The sequence below is a fragment of the Purpureocillium takamizusanense genome, chromosome 8, assembly GCF_022605165.1.
Source record: "Purpureocillium takamizusanense chromosome 8, complete sequence".
Lineage (NCBI taxonomy): Eukaryota > Fungi > Ascomycota > Sordariomycetes > Hypocreales > Ophiocordycipitaceae > Purpureocillium > Purpureocillium takamizusanense.
Genome location: NC_063075.1, coordinates 2,137,225 through 2,150,189, shown reverse-complemented (window position 1 = coordinate 2,150,189; position 12,965 = coordinate 2,137,225). Strand labels below are relative to the sequence as shown.

Below are 12,965 nucleotides of genomic sequence, written 5' to 3'. Positions count from 1 at the left end.
CATTCCCACGTGGCGCAGCCCTACGCCCGGCTGTTGAGCAAGCTGGAATGCCAGGCGGGACCAGTGACAGTGCCGTTCTACCTGGCGACCACTACCTTCGGTGCTAATAAGGTCGGGCAGCTGAGCTTCACAGCGCTCAAATACCAACTACTGGGGCACGCCTATTTTGTAGGTCACATCGGAATTCAACAGCTGCCCCGCCAGATCGCCTTGAGCCTCCCATCCATCTTCCTTCACGATCTTACCAGCCACGACATCCAACTCTGCCTTGGCCAGCGCATTCAATCACCGCTCCCCGCTCCCGAAAGATACACTCGACAGGTTCCCACATTGCACAGCGCACTGCCGCGCGGGCGTGACCCCTCGCCCACCATGAGTCAGGAGGCCGAGAGCGGGAGCAAGCGCGCCGCCGAGTTCAACGAGGCCATGCTCAGCGTGCCAGGCTACGCGGACGACTCCATGTTCTTCTTGGTCCGCTACGGCGATCGAGCCAAGGTATGTTTTCGGCAGCTTGACCACCACCCCATCCGACCCTCTTCTATCGACGGCAGCGACTGACCGGGGCGACTGGCTCCCCCATGTCACACAGCACACGCTCCGCAGCTGCGACTGGGACGACCTGCAGAGCACCATCAACCAGATATCAGAGCTGTGGATCAAGGCAGGCGGTGGTGGCGCCGGCGGCGAGCAAGCACCGGACACGACTGGCATGTCGTTGGAAGAGCGTCTCGCCAAGGCTCAGGAGCTGCGGGAGCACGCTCTGTCAATTGTCGAGCCGTTCCCAGACCTGGCGCGCGACTTTGACCGGTTTCAGGCGGCGTGCCGGTCGGCTTGGGCCGCGATGAATCCTCCACGCGAGAAGAAGTGAACAACACGCCGTCTATAGAGTACGTATATGCCCAATGCGGAATGCTATCGGAGTCGGGGCAAAGCCAGGAGCCATGGTGCAAAAATCACTTCAATGGATGACAACTCGGTGTGAGGGTCCAAGTAAGAACTACCGGTACTGAGTGAATTGGATGCATTATTTGTCTATTACGTTAAGATGCCCATCGCGGGCGCTGGATACCGTATTAAGGGTTCAAACTTGACCCCGATAAAGTATCACTCCAAGCCATATAACCACGAGGCAACCTTGCCTCGATGTGAAAACACGCATTCTGTGCCTGGAGCTTTGCTCATTCCCCGCATGCGCCGTATAAAGCTAAAATGTAATGAATGCTCTTTCGTGACTTCCCTTCACCTATTCGTTCCGCCATTTACAGCTGAACAGCTGCCAGGGCGACGACGGCTCCCAGGCCCAAGAAGACGCTCTGCACGCCCAGCGCGGCGCCCGCGGCCGTGGGCACGGGCGGCGCCGAGGTGATGGCCGTGGTGGGCTGCGGGGGCAGGCCAGTGCGGCTGCCGGTGCTGAGGGTCGTCCCGTTGGCGGACCTGGTGGGCACGCCCGAGGCGGAGGTCGGGGCGGTGCCCGTGGGGAAGATGGTCGTGCTGGTCGAGTTGCCGGCGGGCAGGCTCCATGACGACGACCACGACGGCGCTGACGATGAGGCATCAGATGTGGATGCAGACGAGGCCGAAGTGACGGTGACGGTCGTCGAGGGCACCTCGCTGACGACGATGGGGTTTGTGTGCGTGTTGGCCTCGGTGACGGAGAAGCTGTTTTGCGCGAGCGCGGGCGTGGCCAGGGCGATGGCGGACAGGATGGTGGCGGCGCGCATGGTGAAGGTGGTTGTCGGAAGTCTTTTAGCGGTGGTGATGTGTGTAAGTGGGAGAGGCAGCTTGTAGTCTTCGTGTACACAAGTGCTTCGAACGAGAGCGTACGTGACTCGACGTTGGTAAACGAAAGACTGGATTGACGGTGGCCAGAAGTCTACTATATGTGCACGAGATGGAACGAGTCGAGTTGGATTCAAACGGCCCAACGGCATGCTCTCTTTATACAAGTTGACAAGATGCCGTAACTGCCGGGTACCTCGATCTGCAAAAAGGCGATGCGCGTCCCGCCGCCGCCTCAGAGGGGGCAAAAAAAAGCCCCGCTACCATGAACCCTGACCTCTTTTGCCGGGCTGATGCAACCACCACCAAACACACGTCACCTTCCCACCACCTTGTGTGCTTGGGGCGGGCCGCCCCAAAGCGGCAGTTTCTGGGCCTTCGCCACCGGGGGCTGTGATGCCGCTATCGCCGCGGGCGCTGGCGTCAGCTGCACGGCGCTTCCCCTTCTCGTAGAGAGTTGCTGTTGTACAGCGGCTGGGCCGCGCCGCCTGCCTGGTGCTTTCTTCGTCCAAAGTAACGGTGCACATTACGGCCAGTGCGTGTACGAAGGGCATCCGAGTTACACGCAATCCCGCGGCGGAGGCCATGCACTGAGCTGTGCACCGCGGCGCCGGCGGCGGCCGTGACAAGAATAGAACGAGCAGGATGGCCCGGATTGACGACGGGCTGGCCGCCTCTCGTCTTCGGTCAGTCTTGGGGTCGATGGATGAAGCCGTCAGCAACCGAGAATTTTGTTGCTTTGTTGATGATGGCTGTGATGCGGTAGATCGCTCGTATCAAACACTCGTTGTGAATCACTTCTGCAGCCGAGTACGAGGACATCAGCAAGAATACCTGATTTACTGGCTAGCTGCTTCGTACGTTGCTCACGGGTCGCTGATCTGGAGAGCGCGACAGCAGAGTACACTGGTCGTGGCGGCCAGAGGGAGACCAGCGCCGCTGTCCTTCGTTGAAGGTGCAGGTGGCGTCTCAACAGCGGGCCGCGAGGCTCGACGCACCGCCAATGACCCTGATCCCAGCTGTTTCTTTCAGGTGCGCTGTGGCCGGGCCGCTCGCACGCCGTGGCAACGTCATCCCGCCGACCAGCACTCTCCCAGCAGGTTTTGAGGCACACCAGCCGCCTGCCGCCCAGCCAGCCGCCAGAGTCTCCAGAGGCAGCCAAGCCGCGAGACACTGAAGCTTCCAGGTTCTTGGCATGTGGCTGGGGGCCGGCACTGAGTCGGTGGCTTGCCGCGACTTTCTTCGCCGCGCGGGGCACTGTCATCTGGGGCGGCCTTGGAGGCGTTCACCGGCACAACCCATCAGGTGCCGGCCCGGTGGTGGTCTGCCTTCTCCCATCTATTTTTGGTCCCTTGCCCGATAGAGTTTTTCTCCGACTTGCAGTGGCTCAGCTACTTCTGTGCGACGTTGCACTTGGCACCTCGGTGCTTCGGTGCGTCGCGGCCACCGGCAGCGATCGCAAGCCAGCCTTCCGCCACCACCGACAACGGCATTTCGATGGCCGCGCGGCACCTGGTCAGATTCTGTACATGCAGACGTACATTAGTATATTGGAGTGCGTGGCGCACGCTTGGGCCGCGTGAGCTGCATGCATGCTGAAGAGGTTGGTGATGCTGCAGATGCGCCCCCAGTCTTGCAATGATCTACCAAAGACACGGCAGTGGTGGTGGTGGTTGGTGTTTGCAGTAGTGAGTGGGTGGTGCGGTGGTGCACTCCACGTCTCCAACGGCGGGCTTGCTTGCACGGAGACACCTCCGTCGCGGCCAGCAGCGATTCGCGTGCGTGCGTGCGAGCAAACGCTCTATTCCAGCGTTCGTCACGATGCCCACTGGCGACACACTACACTTGTGTATTGTGATGCAGCCGCCGTGGGCGAGCGAGCAGCGTCTTCCGTAGCATAATTGAGAAATCGACGCATCGTCGTAATGGTTCGAAAACTCAGACTTACTTTATCCCCTTGAGGATTTTCCTGCAAAAAAAAATATCATCAAAAAATCAAAGAAAGCTCCTTGTAGTCGAAATGAATCCAGATTACTACTTCTCATCGTGCTCGAGCAACAAGATCGAAGGCACCTGCAGCAGCAGCACCCACGCCTGGTCGACGACGGGCACGAGGAACAGTAATGCGCCACTGCTCGAGCCATCCGCCACATTTCTTCTGCCCTTGCACCGCCACAACCTCCAACCCCAGCAGCACCTCCCTCGCCCGGCGGCCAGATTGGCCACAAGCTCCTACAAGCTATTGGTCTGTCCTCCACCGACGACGGACCGCAGCTCTTCAACGTCGCCAAACGGCCTCCTCACGACGACGACGAGCCACCGCCTCCGCCAACCGCCGGCGCACGACCACGACCACGACCTCGAACATCATCCGCGACTGCGCGCCTCACACACTCGCCGGTCCCGAAAACCCTACTGCTACCGCCACTACAACTACCACCACCATCACCACGACCACCAAGACGTCGCAGACGTCGAGGCCTCGGCTGCCACCACCATGTCCAGCTACTACGGCGGCCAACCCAACAACGCCTACCCCGGCGGCGGCGGCGCGGGGGCCAGCGGCGCCGGGCCTGCTGCTGCCGCCCAGAACCTGCAGTTCTACCCGTCGTCTTACTCCCCGGCCGTGTCCGGCGCCGCGACGCCCCAGCAGGCGTCGTACAGCGGGTACGCGGGTGGCGGCGGTGCTGGCGTCGGCGGTTTCACCTCCGCGCCGGGCTTCGGCGGAGCGGGCGGCGCGGGCGCGGGCGTGAGCGGTCGCATGGGCGAGCAAGGTGGCCTCCGCACTGGGTGGCTCGCGGCCTTCTCGACAGAAGGGTACGACACGGAGCCGCCGCTGCTCGAGGAGCTGGGCGTCAACTTTGGGCATATTCAGATGAAGGTTCGTCTGTGTCCTTTGGGAGGATGACAGGAGGGAGATGTACATTCGGACGACTGACTGACTGACTAACCTCACCTGTACAGACTCTCGCCGTCTTAAACCCTTTCAAACACATCGATCAGCACCTCATGGATGACTCTGACCTTGCCGGCCCGATCCTCTTCTTCCTCCTATTCGGTACCTTCCTCCTATTCTCCGGCAAGGTGCACTTCGGCTACATCTACGGCCTCGCCCTCCTCGGCTCCACGTCCCTACACATGATCCTCTCCCTCATGTCGCCCTCCGACCCGCACCCCGGGTCCGCGCAGTCCTTCCACCCGCAGTACAACGACCCCTCGTCGCAGGCCCACCACGACAGCCCGCAACACCAGCCCGGCGGCCACTTCTCCGCGACCCTGACCTTCCCGCGCTCCGCGTCCGTCCTCGGCTACTGCCTCCTGCCCCTGGTCGCCACGAGCCTCTTCGGCATCGTCATGCCCATGGACACCCCGCTGGGCATCGTCCTCACCACCGCCGCCATCATGTGGTGCACCTACAGCGCCAGTGGCATGTTCTGTGCCGTCGGCCGCATGAAGGGCATGCGCGGCCTGGTCGCCTACCCGCTGGCCCTCTTCTACGTCGGCTTCGGCATCATGGGTATCTTCAGCAGCAGGGGGAGCGGGTCGCTCGCCAAGGTGGCGGCGGCCAAGGTCAACGGTTGAGGCGCCATAGACGTGAGGTGAATATACACATGACGGAGGGCGAGTTTGGACGCACAATCGGCATTGCTGGCGTCGCTCGGTCAGTGCAAAATATAGGCTGGGTGGGGCGGAACCAAAGCAAAAAGTGTAAGAGGCGTCCGCAGAAATCGGACTCCCTGGCGTGCGTGCTGATGACGAAACTTGTACATTACCGCTCTCGAGGCATGACTACGTACGAGCTACGTCGGATCACAATGAGAGATATGGCACTTGGTTCAAGGGCAGGGTGAGCTGGAAAATGCCTCTAGCATGGGAAAAGAAGAGAATATCACGATTATTCAACGAGACATCTAGCTAATACAATCTCGAAATGCGCCGTTGCACCGTGAAGTCCCCCCCCCATCCATCCGTGCATGCATCGTTTCGGTTTCAGTCTTTCGTCGTGACCCGTGATTGTACCCCTTGTCACATGGCCATCCCTGGGATAAATATTACAAGAGACGTCCTGGTCCCTCACGTTAGGCCACCATGGCGGTCAACTTGCCGCCAAGTCCAAGCCGACGTTACAGTCTCGTCTTTCCTGGTCGCACGACCACACCACCCCATGAAGACAAGGGCGGAGGCTTGCTGAGTATTTGTTGTTTTACGCGCCATTGACGCCATTGACTTTCTGAGCGGTACCAGCGACGCCCGCAAGGATGGAAAACTGTCCACCAGGGTGAGCGCCGATAATCTTCTTGCCGCGAATAGCTGTATTGTCAACCAGGGTGGGCGTTTTGATGTCATCGATTACGCCCTGACCGGTCTGGTAGTTGGCGGAGAAGCCCCAAGAATAGACCTTGCCGTCTCCGGTGACCGCAAAGCTATTGTCTGAGCCAGCAGCGACAGATGTAACGTTGGCAACGTCTAAGGGAGTCAGCCTGGAATTTTATGTGTTGCAAGGAATTGGTACCCACCTGGAACAACAGCCGGCTTGACCAAGATACGAGGACTGTCTCGCTCGTCGTAGATAACGTCGTCCTTTGTGAGCTTATCAAACTCGAAGCCAACTTGATATCCATCAACACGACCCCAAGTCAGTAGCTCGCCCTTGTCTGAGCATGCGAGCGAATGGTGGACGCCGCCATCAATGTCGACAATGTTGTAGTCCGCGAGGTATGAAATTTTGGCAGGCTTCAAGACAACCGCATCGTCTTCTCCGGCGTTGGCCTGCAGTCCGAGCTCGCCAAAGTTGTTGAGACCCCAACCCCAGACGTGGCCGTTGTTGTCAAGGGCGAAGCTATGGTAGGCACCACAGGCAATCTTGACTGTTTTGCCACGGGGCAGGCCGATGCCCTGAGGGACCAAGGAAGACAGCTTGTTGCGCTCAATGATACGTCGGCCAAGTTGATTCTGCTGGCCACAGCCCCAGGCGACAACGTTGCCCTTGTGATCGAGGGCCAGGACGTGGTTTGAGCCAGCCGAGAGAGCCTTGATGTTCTTCAGAGCCGGCAATAGCATGGGCGTCTGCTGCACCGAAATTTTCTCGGTGAAACCGAGAATACCATCGCTCGATCGGAAAGTTCCCCAGCCGTAAACACGCCCGTCCTCTGTCAGAACAAATGTGGCGCTGTCACTCGCAACAACCTGTACGAACTTGGTGCCCGGCGCAAAATGCTCGTTGGAGACGGCGGTCGGCGTGCTCTCGTTCGGGTTGATTCCTGTATCATCTTCATCTTCATCATCAGAGTCTTCCTCCTTTTCCATGTCGCGAAGGCCGCCCTCCCAGGCGGTGTCTCGTCCTAAAGCACCCTGGTCGTTGACGCCCCAGGTCAGGATTTTGTTGTCGCGAGTGAGAGCGGCGGCGTGCATTCCGCCAGAGGAGATTTGCACGACGCCGACGGACTCGGAAGACAGGTTGTCGTTCAGTCGTGGACGCTTGACGTCGATGGGCTTTTTGCTGTTTACGCGCTTGCTGCCCAGGCCGAGCTCACCAGAGCTCCCTTCTCCAAAAACGTATATGTCGAGAACTCGAGTTGGCGCATCATTAATCTTCTTTCCGATTTCAGGAAAAAGTTTTTTTGCCTTGGGCTTCACAGCCGATGCCTCGGTCTTTGTCTTTTTCGGCAGGGGTGCGGCGGCTGCGGCGAGCTCGGGCTGCGGCGAGGCATCATCCTCTGCCTTGCGCTTTCTCGACGATGTGCTTCCGTTGGTAAGCGGCTTGGCCGCAGGGGCCTTCGTCTGAGGGTTGACGGGCTTCGCAGTGGTCGATTTTTTGGACGAAGCGGCCTTTGAAGCCGTGGCTCTTGCTTTTGGCGGCATCTTGTTATGAATAATCGGTATGGTTATGGGAGCTGCAAAGGCTCAAGGTGGCGGCACGGTTATGACAGCCAAGTGACAAGGCAAAAATGGGCAAAGGCGCAAATGACGCAAACTCAAGACTCGCTTAGGACAGAACAGATGATGCGATGCTCCCGCGATGCCTTGCTGGATGACAATGGGCGATGCAATGTCGACGATGGCCTGACGCGACGTAGCTGGTGGAGGGAATTTTGGGTGCGATAGGTAAGCTCCGTCGCAACAGGGGATGCTTGACTGGAGCTTTCAATTGTTATTGTCTGCCCACCGCCTTTGGTGAACGGTGATTGTCCGGCAGTAATTTGCCAGCCGCCAAATGGATTGTGGTGGCTGAAGCCCAGCTCCTCAGGCGGTGAGGGCATGGGATTTTTATTAGTAAGCCCGAACAGAGTAGTTGCGCCACATTGACGAGCGAGTACCAGCCACAACTGTAACTGCTGGAGGTCACAGGGGGCCCTTGGAGCCCTTCGGAGAACCGAGCATGGCCCCCTGAGGAGCCGACGTTGAGGCCGGGGTTCGAGACCTCAAGCACGCTACCCCGAGGTCGGGTAGGTGCCATGGCCGTGCTTGGAGCCGATGTCATGTTTCCCATGTCGGCCGCTACTACACATGTTGTTCATGTATGCGTGTGAGCGCGGAGCATTTCGTGATTATTGTTGGTCGATGTCTGGGTTCCAACCATGGATGGATTCATGCCTGACCTGACCTCCCCGGTACAGTACATAACCTAACTCAATGTGTTCGTTCAAAACAGCCACGACCGACAACGCCTGTTAATGATTTATCCGCGTTGCATCATACCGCGGACCTCTAATGATACAACCGAGCCCTCCCGTCTCGACTAACCGAAAACGCCATTCCCAATCGGTATCATCGTGATCAAATATGCATTACGCGAACAATACCGCCCGGTCATCCCGACACAATGTGCCGCGCTTACTTGCTGGTCGTGAAGTCAATTTCGTTGGCAGGATTGTAGCCACCGTCGCTGGCCTTTTCGCAGGTGCAAGCGCCTGAAAGGACAAGATTAGTCAACGTGCGACAGGGTCATAGATTTGCTCCGCGACATACCGGCAGGACGGGCACCACATTGGCACGTCGAACCCGCGGGTTTGGTGTTCTCAGAGGCAGCCCGGTCGCAAGTGCACTCCCCTGCAGGCCTGGCACGGCACGAGCAGCGGGGGCCCTCGACCACGTTTTCCTTGGCGGCTTTGTCACAGCTGCAGTGGAGAGCCGACTGCTTGCCGCATGAGCAGGTGGCCTGCTTTGCTATTGGATGTCAGCGTTATGCACACTGGATTGGATGGAAGTGAGGCCGGATTGATTCGGGTGTTGGCCTACCACAAGCGCACTCGACGTTGCCCTTGCCGCAGCAGGTGGAAGACTTGGCGACGGTCATGATGGTGATGGATAGGACGAGGAGACCGCGGGGTGCTTTGTTCGCGACGGATACTTCGTAGTGCAGTGAAGCGAGCAGCGATGATCAAGGCTTTTGAGTCTTTTGTATACGTTGGATGAATGAAGCAGTTTGAGTAGGAAGCTGTAGTACGTGGCGCCTTCCTCGACTCTTATACTTAGACGTCGTTCGATTCTAGCTGGATGCTGACCAGCCACTGCCACGGAAACACTGGGACCATGATTGGCTGAAGTGGGCTACGTTTCCAATCAACCAATCAAATGCCAAGTATTTCCAAGCATGCACAATGGCCCAGATATTGCTGAGCGGGAGCAGCAAAGTGTCAGACCGAATACGTCAGAGTCGCGCGAGTTTGAATCTCTTTTCCTTTTCTCATCCGCAGTTGTTGATGGAGTGGTTCCAGAACGGTCAAAATCAAGGGCGTCGCTGGTGGTTTGTTCTGACCGGGCTTCCACTGCAGGGGAGCTTGCAGGGTGTGCTACTCAAGCGCTGCAGGGCCCTTACGAAGTGCTCTGCGCATGGGCCACGGTCGCGCTCATTGGCAGTGCCTTGAAGCGCGAGATGCGTGCGACGGAGCAGTATTTGAGTTTGGCACAAAGTACCACATACTCTTCGTGGTCCGAGTACTTCCCGCGAGGTTGTCTTTGCCTCCCGCAATGTCTGTACACCGTCGCATCGCGCGCCCCGCAGACGGGAGATCTTCAACGAGCCTCGCTGTCGCCGGGCGGCAGTCCAACACTAATGGTTGCGATTGCGACTACGACCGTACCACGTGGAACTGCGTGGACTACATCGGCACTGTATCATGCAGCAGGTTTCTTTACTGTACTCCCCGCAAGCAAACTAAACGGCGGTTGGTCGGGAGGGCTGCCAACAGCGTTGATTGTCCCAGGGTCCTAGGGTAACTAAATGACTGATTAAAGTGACCTTGAGCTAGCAGGATGTTCACGGGCCATCGCTTGCTCGCGCAACGGCAATCCGTCAATGCGCGGGCAGGCGTGTCTCGTTTATTAGTATGTAGAGCTAAGGTATGGCTTTTACTATTCGCAAACACGTTGCCGAAAGCAGGCTTTAGGAGCCGTCCCACCCCAGATCTCCGTGGCTCAGGCTTTGCGGCCGAAAGGGAAAGGGAACCATGCATTAGTTTGCGGGGGAACCAGCGCCATCTTGAGGCGGACCAGATTTGGCACTTTACCCACGGCACCGGCGAGTCACGGCCAAGGGTAAGTCGGTCGCCCGCGTGCGGAGAGGATTTGACGACTCGGTCGTGGGTACTCCGTAGATCAAACGAGCTTATGAGACAGGGGGAGTGGCCAGACCAGGGATGGGCACTGAAGGAAGACACTTTCCAGTTGGGCGGCGGCTGGACGACTGGCCTGGCTCTTCCCGCTTGCTGGCTTGGGGTCTCGACTCTCGACGTATGGGAAGGGGAATTCCCGACCTGATGGAGGGTGTCATTTGCCCAACGCATCGTACTAAAGCATCCACATTACCGACGGGACGACGCACCGCCTGCCGTACAGGGGAGCTTCATCATCTTGTCCTTGCTTGTCTGTTATCCATCCCGGGCGCGAGCGAGTCTCCATTCCCAGGCAGCTGACGCAGCGGGCCCTTGCGCTGCTGCTGTCACTTTGCTAGCTGCTGCAGGTGCTCTCTCTCCGGTCCACTGCCTGCACCTCCACCGAGCTGGCTCGTGCGCAGCAAGTGCGCGCGCTGCGACTCCCCCAGCGCATCGGCCGCTAGCTCGGCAGAGCACGCGGGCAGCCAAAGTACGTATTTTCCTGTTAGAGCCTTGCCCGAACCTCGCAGACGCAACCACCCGCCCTGCCCCCGACCGGTCGCCATCTCGCCTGGGGTTGTCCAACGCCTTTCGCGGTATGCAGGCGGTGATCTGCCCGGGGTCTATAAAGACAGGGCCCTGTTCCGCCGGTCCACGTCGGGGAGGGGCTGATCGATGAGAGACGCGTTCGGCCACAATCGAGGATTGCGAGAGCATTCGCGGTAGCATCATCAGCTCCAGCTCGAGCCCCAGCCAGCAGCAAAGCCGCCAGGCAAGCACGTCGCCTCCATGTCGAAGCAGGAACAGCAGTCCGAGGCAGATTCACTGCCCGTGCCGCCCGAAGCCGACACCGTCATCATTCATCCCGACCAGGCTGCCGAGCGTGGCCAGTACGCCACTGACAAGTAGGTCACCTCGGAGCGCAACCTGGCGGCTCCGGTGATCAAGTCCGCTGACGCCGTATCGCAGATATGGCCAGTCTCTCATCCAGATTGACGCCGTCGCCGAGCGTAAGCTGCGACTGAAGTGCGACCTCTACATCGTCCCGACTGTTGCGTTGCTCTACCTCTTCTGCTTCATCGACCGTGCTAACCTCGGTGAGAACCTATTACTCCATTCACGCTGTGGCTGTGTGTGGCATGAGAGCTCAACTGACAGCAATCTCACTGGCAGGCAACGCCAAGATTGCCGGCATGGAGAAGGACCTCCACTTCAAGGGCTATGATTACAACGCCTCAGTTTCCGTCTTCTACATCTCGTACATCCTCTGCGAGATCCCGGCCAATGTTCTTTGCAAGTGGATGGGCCCTGGGTGGTTTCTCCCACTAAGCTCCCTCTTCTTCGGCATCACATCCCTAGGAACGGCCTTTGTCACGACTACGCCACAGCTCATGGCTGTGCGCTTCCTCCTCGGCATTTTCGAGGCGGGCATGATGCCAGGTATCGCCTACTATCTGTCGCGTTGGTATCGAAGGGCCGAGCTCGTGTTTCGATTATCATTGTACATTGTTATGGCTCCATTGGCCGGTGCCTTTGGTGGCCTACTTGCGTCGGCAATCCTGACGCTGTCCCACTTCGGCAACCTGCATCATTGGCGCATGATTTTCGCCATCGAGGGCATCATCACCATTGGTGTGTCTTTGATCGCTTTCGGGACCTTGACCGACCGACCAGAGACCGCCCGATGGCTATCCGAAAGCGAAAAGAAACTGGCCATTGTCCGCATCAAGTCGGAGCGCGTGGCCACCACCACACTTTTGGACAAGATAGACAAGCCTAAGCTGCTCCAAGGCATCAAGAACCCGATTACAATCTCCACTGCTTTCATCTTCCTCCTCAACAACGTCACTGTTCAAGGCCTGGCTTTTTTTGCCCCGACCATTGTCAAGTCCATTTACAGCTCCAAAACACCAGTCCAACAACAGCTCTTTACTGTGCCTCCATACGTTTTTGGGGCGTTCTTTACCGTCGCCTTCCCAGTCGTCAGCTGGCGTCTGGACAAGCGACAGCTGCTGGTAGCGCTGACCGCGCCCATGTGCATGATAGGATACATCATGTACCTGGCTAGCACCAACGCATCTGTTCGCTACGCGGCGACGTTCCTCATTGCCTCGTCTCTCTTTGCCGTTGGTCCACTTGTCAATGCGCAAGTTTCTGCCAATGTGGTGAGCGATACTGCCCGCAGCGCGGCCATCGGCATGAACGTCATGTTCGGCAACATAGGGGGTTTGATTTCGAGTTGGTCATTCCTACCTTTTGACGGTCCGAATTATCACATCGGGAATGGCTTGAACTTGGCAACGACCACCCTGGTTCTTATTACTGCCTTATCACTACTTTTTTGGATGAGGCACGACAACAAGAGGCGCGCTACCCTTGACGTTGATGCTGTGCTAGAGGGGCTGACACCCCAAGAGATTGAGGATTTGGACTGGAAGCATCCTGGGTTCAAATGGCGGGAGTGACCTCATACAAGACTCATTGATATCATGGACGTATATTGTACCTAGTCTGATCTGACCTCTTTGGTATCAACAAACATTTACGCTTTCGTGACCCCGTCGGCCTTTTAAGTCGCGTTTTCCTGCACTT

At 58.1% G+C, this 12,965-nt stretch overlaps 6 protein-coding genes across 7 annotated transcripts; 3 read left to right on the top strand and 3 right to left on the bottom strand.

Moving 5' to 3' along the window:
- Positions 1-108: 108 nt before the first annotated feature.
- Positions 109-1,074, top strand: JDV02_008692 (uncharacterized protein). Its single transcript, XM_047990314.1, has 2 exons — positions 109-495; positions 590-1,074. Exons 1-2 carry the CDS (start codon positions 373-375, stop codon positions 866-868), a joined length of 402 nt encoding a protein of 133 aa, XP_047846321.1. The 5' UTR covers positions 109-372; the 3' UTR covers positions 869-1,074.
- On the bottom strand, positions 881-2,156 carry JDV02_008691 (uncharacterized protein). The gene has a single exon (XM_047990313.1). The coding sequence runs from the start codon at positions 1,929-1,931 to the stop codon at positions 1,260-1,262; it is 672 nt and encodes a 223-aa protein (XP_047846320.1). The 5' UTR covers positions 1,932-2,156; the 3' UTR covers positions 881-1,259.
- A 1,643-nt stretch (positions 2,157-3,799) lies between these two features.
- Positions 3,800-5,723, top strand: JDV02_008690 (uncharacterized protein; the record flags this gene model as incomplete). Its single annotated transcript, XM_047990312.1, has 2 exons — positions 3,800-4,660; positions 4,744-5,723. 2 exons carry the CDS (start codon positions 3,800-3,802, stop codon positions 5,359-5,361), a joined length of 1,479 nt encoding a protein of 492 aa, XP_047846319.1. The 3' UTR covers positions 5,362-5,723.
- JDV02_008689 (uncharacterized protein) lies at positions 5,655-7,966 on the bottom strand. The gene is made up of 2 exons (XM_047990311.1): positions 6,297-7,966; positions 5,655-6,246 (listed from the first exon to the last, which is right to left on the bottom strand). Exons 1-2 carry the CDS (start codon positions 7,639-7,641, stop codon positions 5,984-5,986), a joined length of 1,608 nt encoding a protein of 535 aa, XP_047846318.1. The 5' UTR covers positions 7,642-7,966; the 3' UTR covers positions 5,655-5,983.
- Positions 7,967-8,312: 346 nt separating this feature from the next.
- Positions 8,313-9,195, bottom strand: JDV02_008688 (uncharacterized protein). Its single transcript, XM_047990310.1, has 3 exons — positions 9,019-9,195; positions 8,749-8,946; positions 8,313-8,690 (listed from the first exon to the last, which is right to left on the bottom strand). Exons 1-3 carry the CDS (start codon positions 9,074-9,076, stop codon positions 8,614-8,616), a joined length of 333 nt encoding a protein of 110 aa, XP_047846317.1. The 5' UTR covers positions 9,077-9,195; the 3' UTR covers positions 8,313-8,613.
- A 1,717-nt stretch (positions 9,196-10,912) lies between these two features.
- Positions 10,913-12,926, top strand: JDV02_008687 (uncharacterized protein). 2 transcript variants are annotated; one of them, XM_047990308.1, is made up of 3 exons: positions 10,913-11,278; positions 11,343-11,470; positions 11,547-12,926. In XM_047990308.1, the coding sequence occupies exons 1-3, from the start codon at positions 11,163-11,165 to the stop codon at positions 12,836-12,838; spliced, it is 1,536 nt and encodes a 511-aa protein (XP_047846315.1). In that variant the 5' UTR covers positions 10,913-11,162; the 3' UTR covers positions 12,839-12,926. The 2 variants fall into 2 exon arrangements, with proteins under 2 accessions (XP_047846315.1, XP_047846316.1); XM_047990309.1 differs by having other exon boundaries at positions 10,913-12,926.
- Positions 12,927-12,965: the final 39 nt, after the last annotated feature.

Excerpts from the sequence above, each read along its gene's own strand:
- JDV02_008692 (XM_047990314.1), top strand. The coding sequence starts at position 373 with ATGAGTCAGGAGGCCGAGAGCGGGAGCAAGCGCGCCGCCGAGTTCAAC. Across the intron at positions 496-589 it reads GCTACGGCGATCGAGCCAAG|CACACGCTCCGCAGCTGCGA; the intron begins GTATGTTTTCGG and ends CATGTCACACAG.
- JDV02_008691 (XM_047990313.1), bottom strand. The coding sequence starts at position 1,931 with ATGCCGTTGGGCCGTTTGAATCCAACTCGACTCGTTCCATCTCGTGCA.
- JDV02_008689 (XM_047990311.1), bottom strand. The coding sequence starts at position 7,641 with ATGCCGCCAAAAGCAAGAGCCACGGCTTCAAAGGCCGCTTCGTCCAAA. Across the intron at positions 6,247-6,296 it reads CAAGCCGGCTGTTGTTCCAG|ACGTTGCCAACGTTACATCT; the intron begins GTGGGTACCAAT and ends TGACTCCCTTAG.
- JDV02_008688 (XM_047990310.1), bottom strand. The coding sequence starts at position 9,076 with ATGACCGTCGCCAAGTCTTCCACCTGCTGCGGCAAGGGCAACGTCGAG. Across the intron at positions 8,947-9,018 it reads CAACGTCGAGTGCGCTTGTG|CAAAGCAGGCCACCTGCTCA; the intron begins GTAGGCCAACAC and ends GACATCCAATAG. Across the intron at positions 8,691-8,748 it reads ATGTGGTGCCCGTCCTGCCG|GCGCTTGCACCTGCGAAAAG; the intron begins GTATGTCGCGGA and ends TTGTCCTTTCAG.
- JDV02_008687 (XM_047990308.1), top strand. The coding sequence starts at position 11,163 with ATGTCGAAGCAGGAACAGCAGTCCGAGGCAGATTCACTGCCCGTGCCG. Across the intron at positions 11,279-11,342 it reads GGCCAGTACGCCACTGACAA|ATATGGCCAGTCTCTCATCC; the intron begins GTAGGTCACCTC and ends GCCGTATCGCAG. Across the intron at positions 11,471-11,546 it reads CATCGACCGTGCTAACCTCG|GCAACGCCAAGATTGCCGGC; the intron begins GTGAGAACCTAT and ends TCTCACTGGCAG.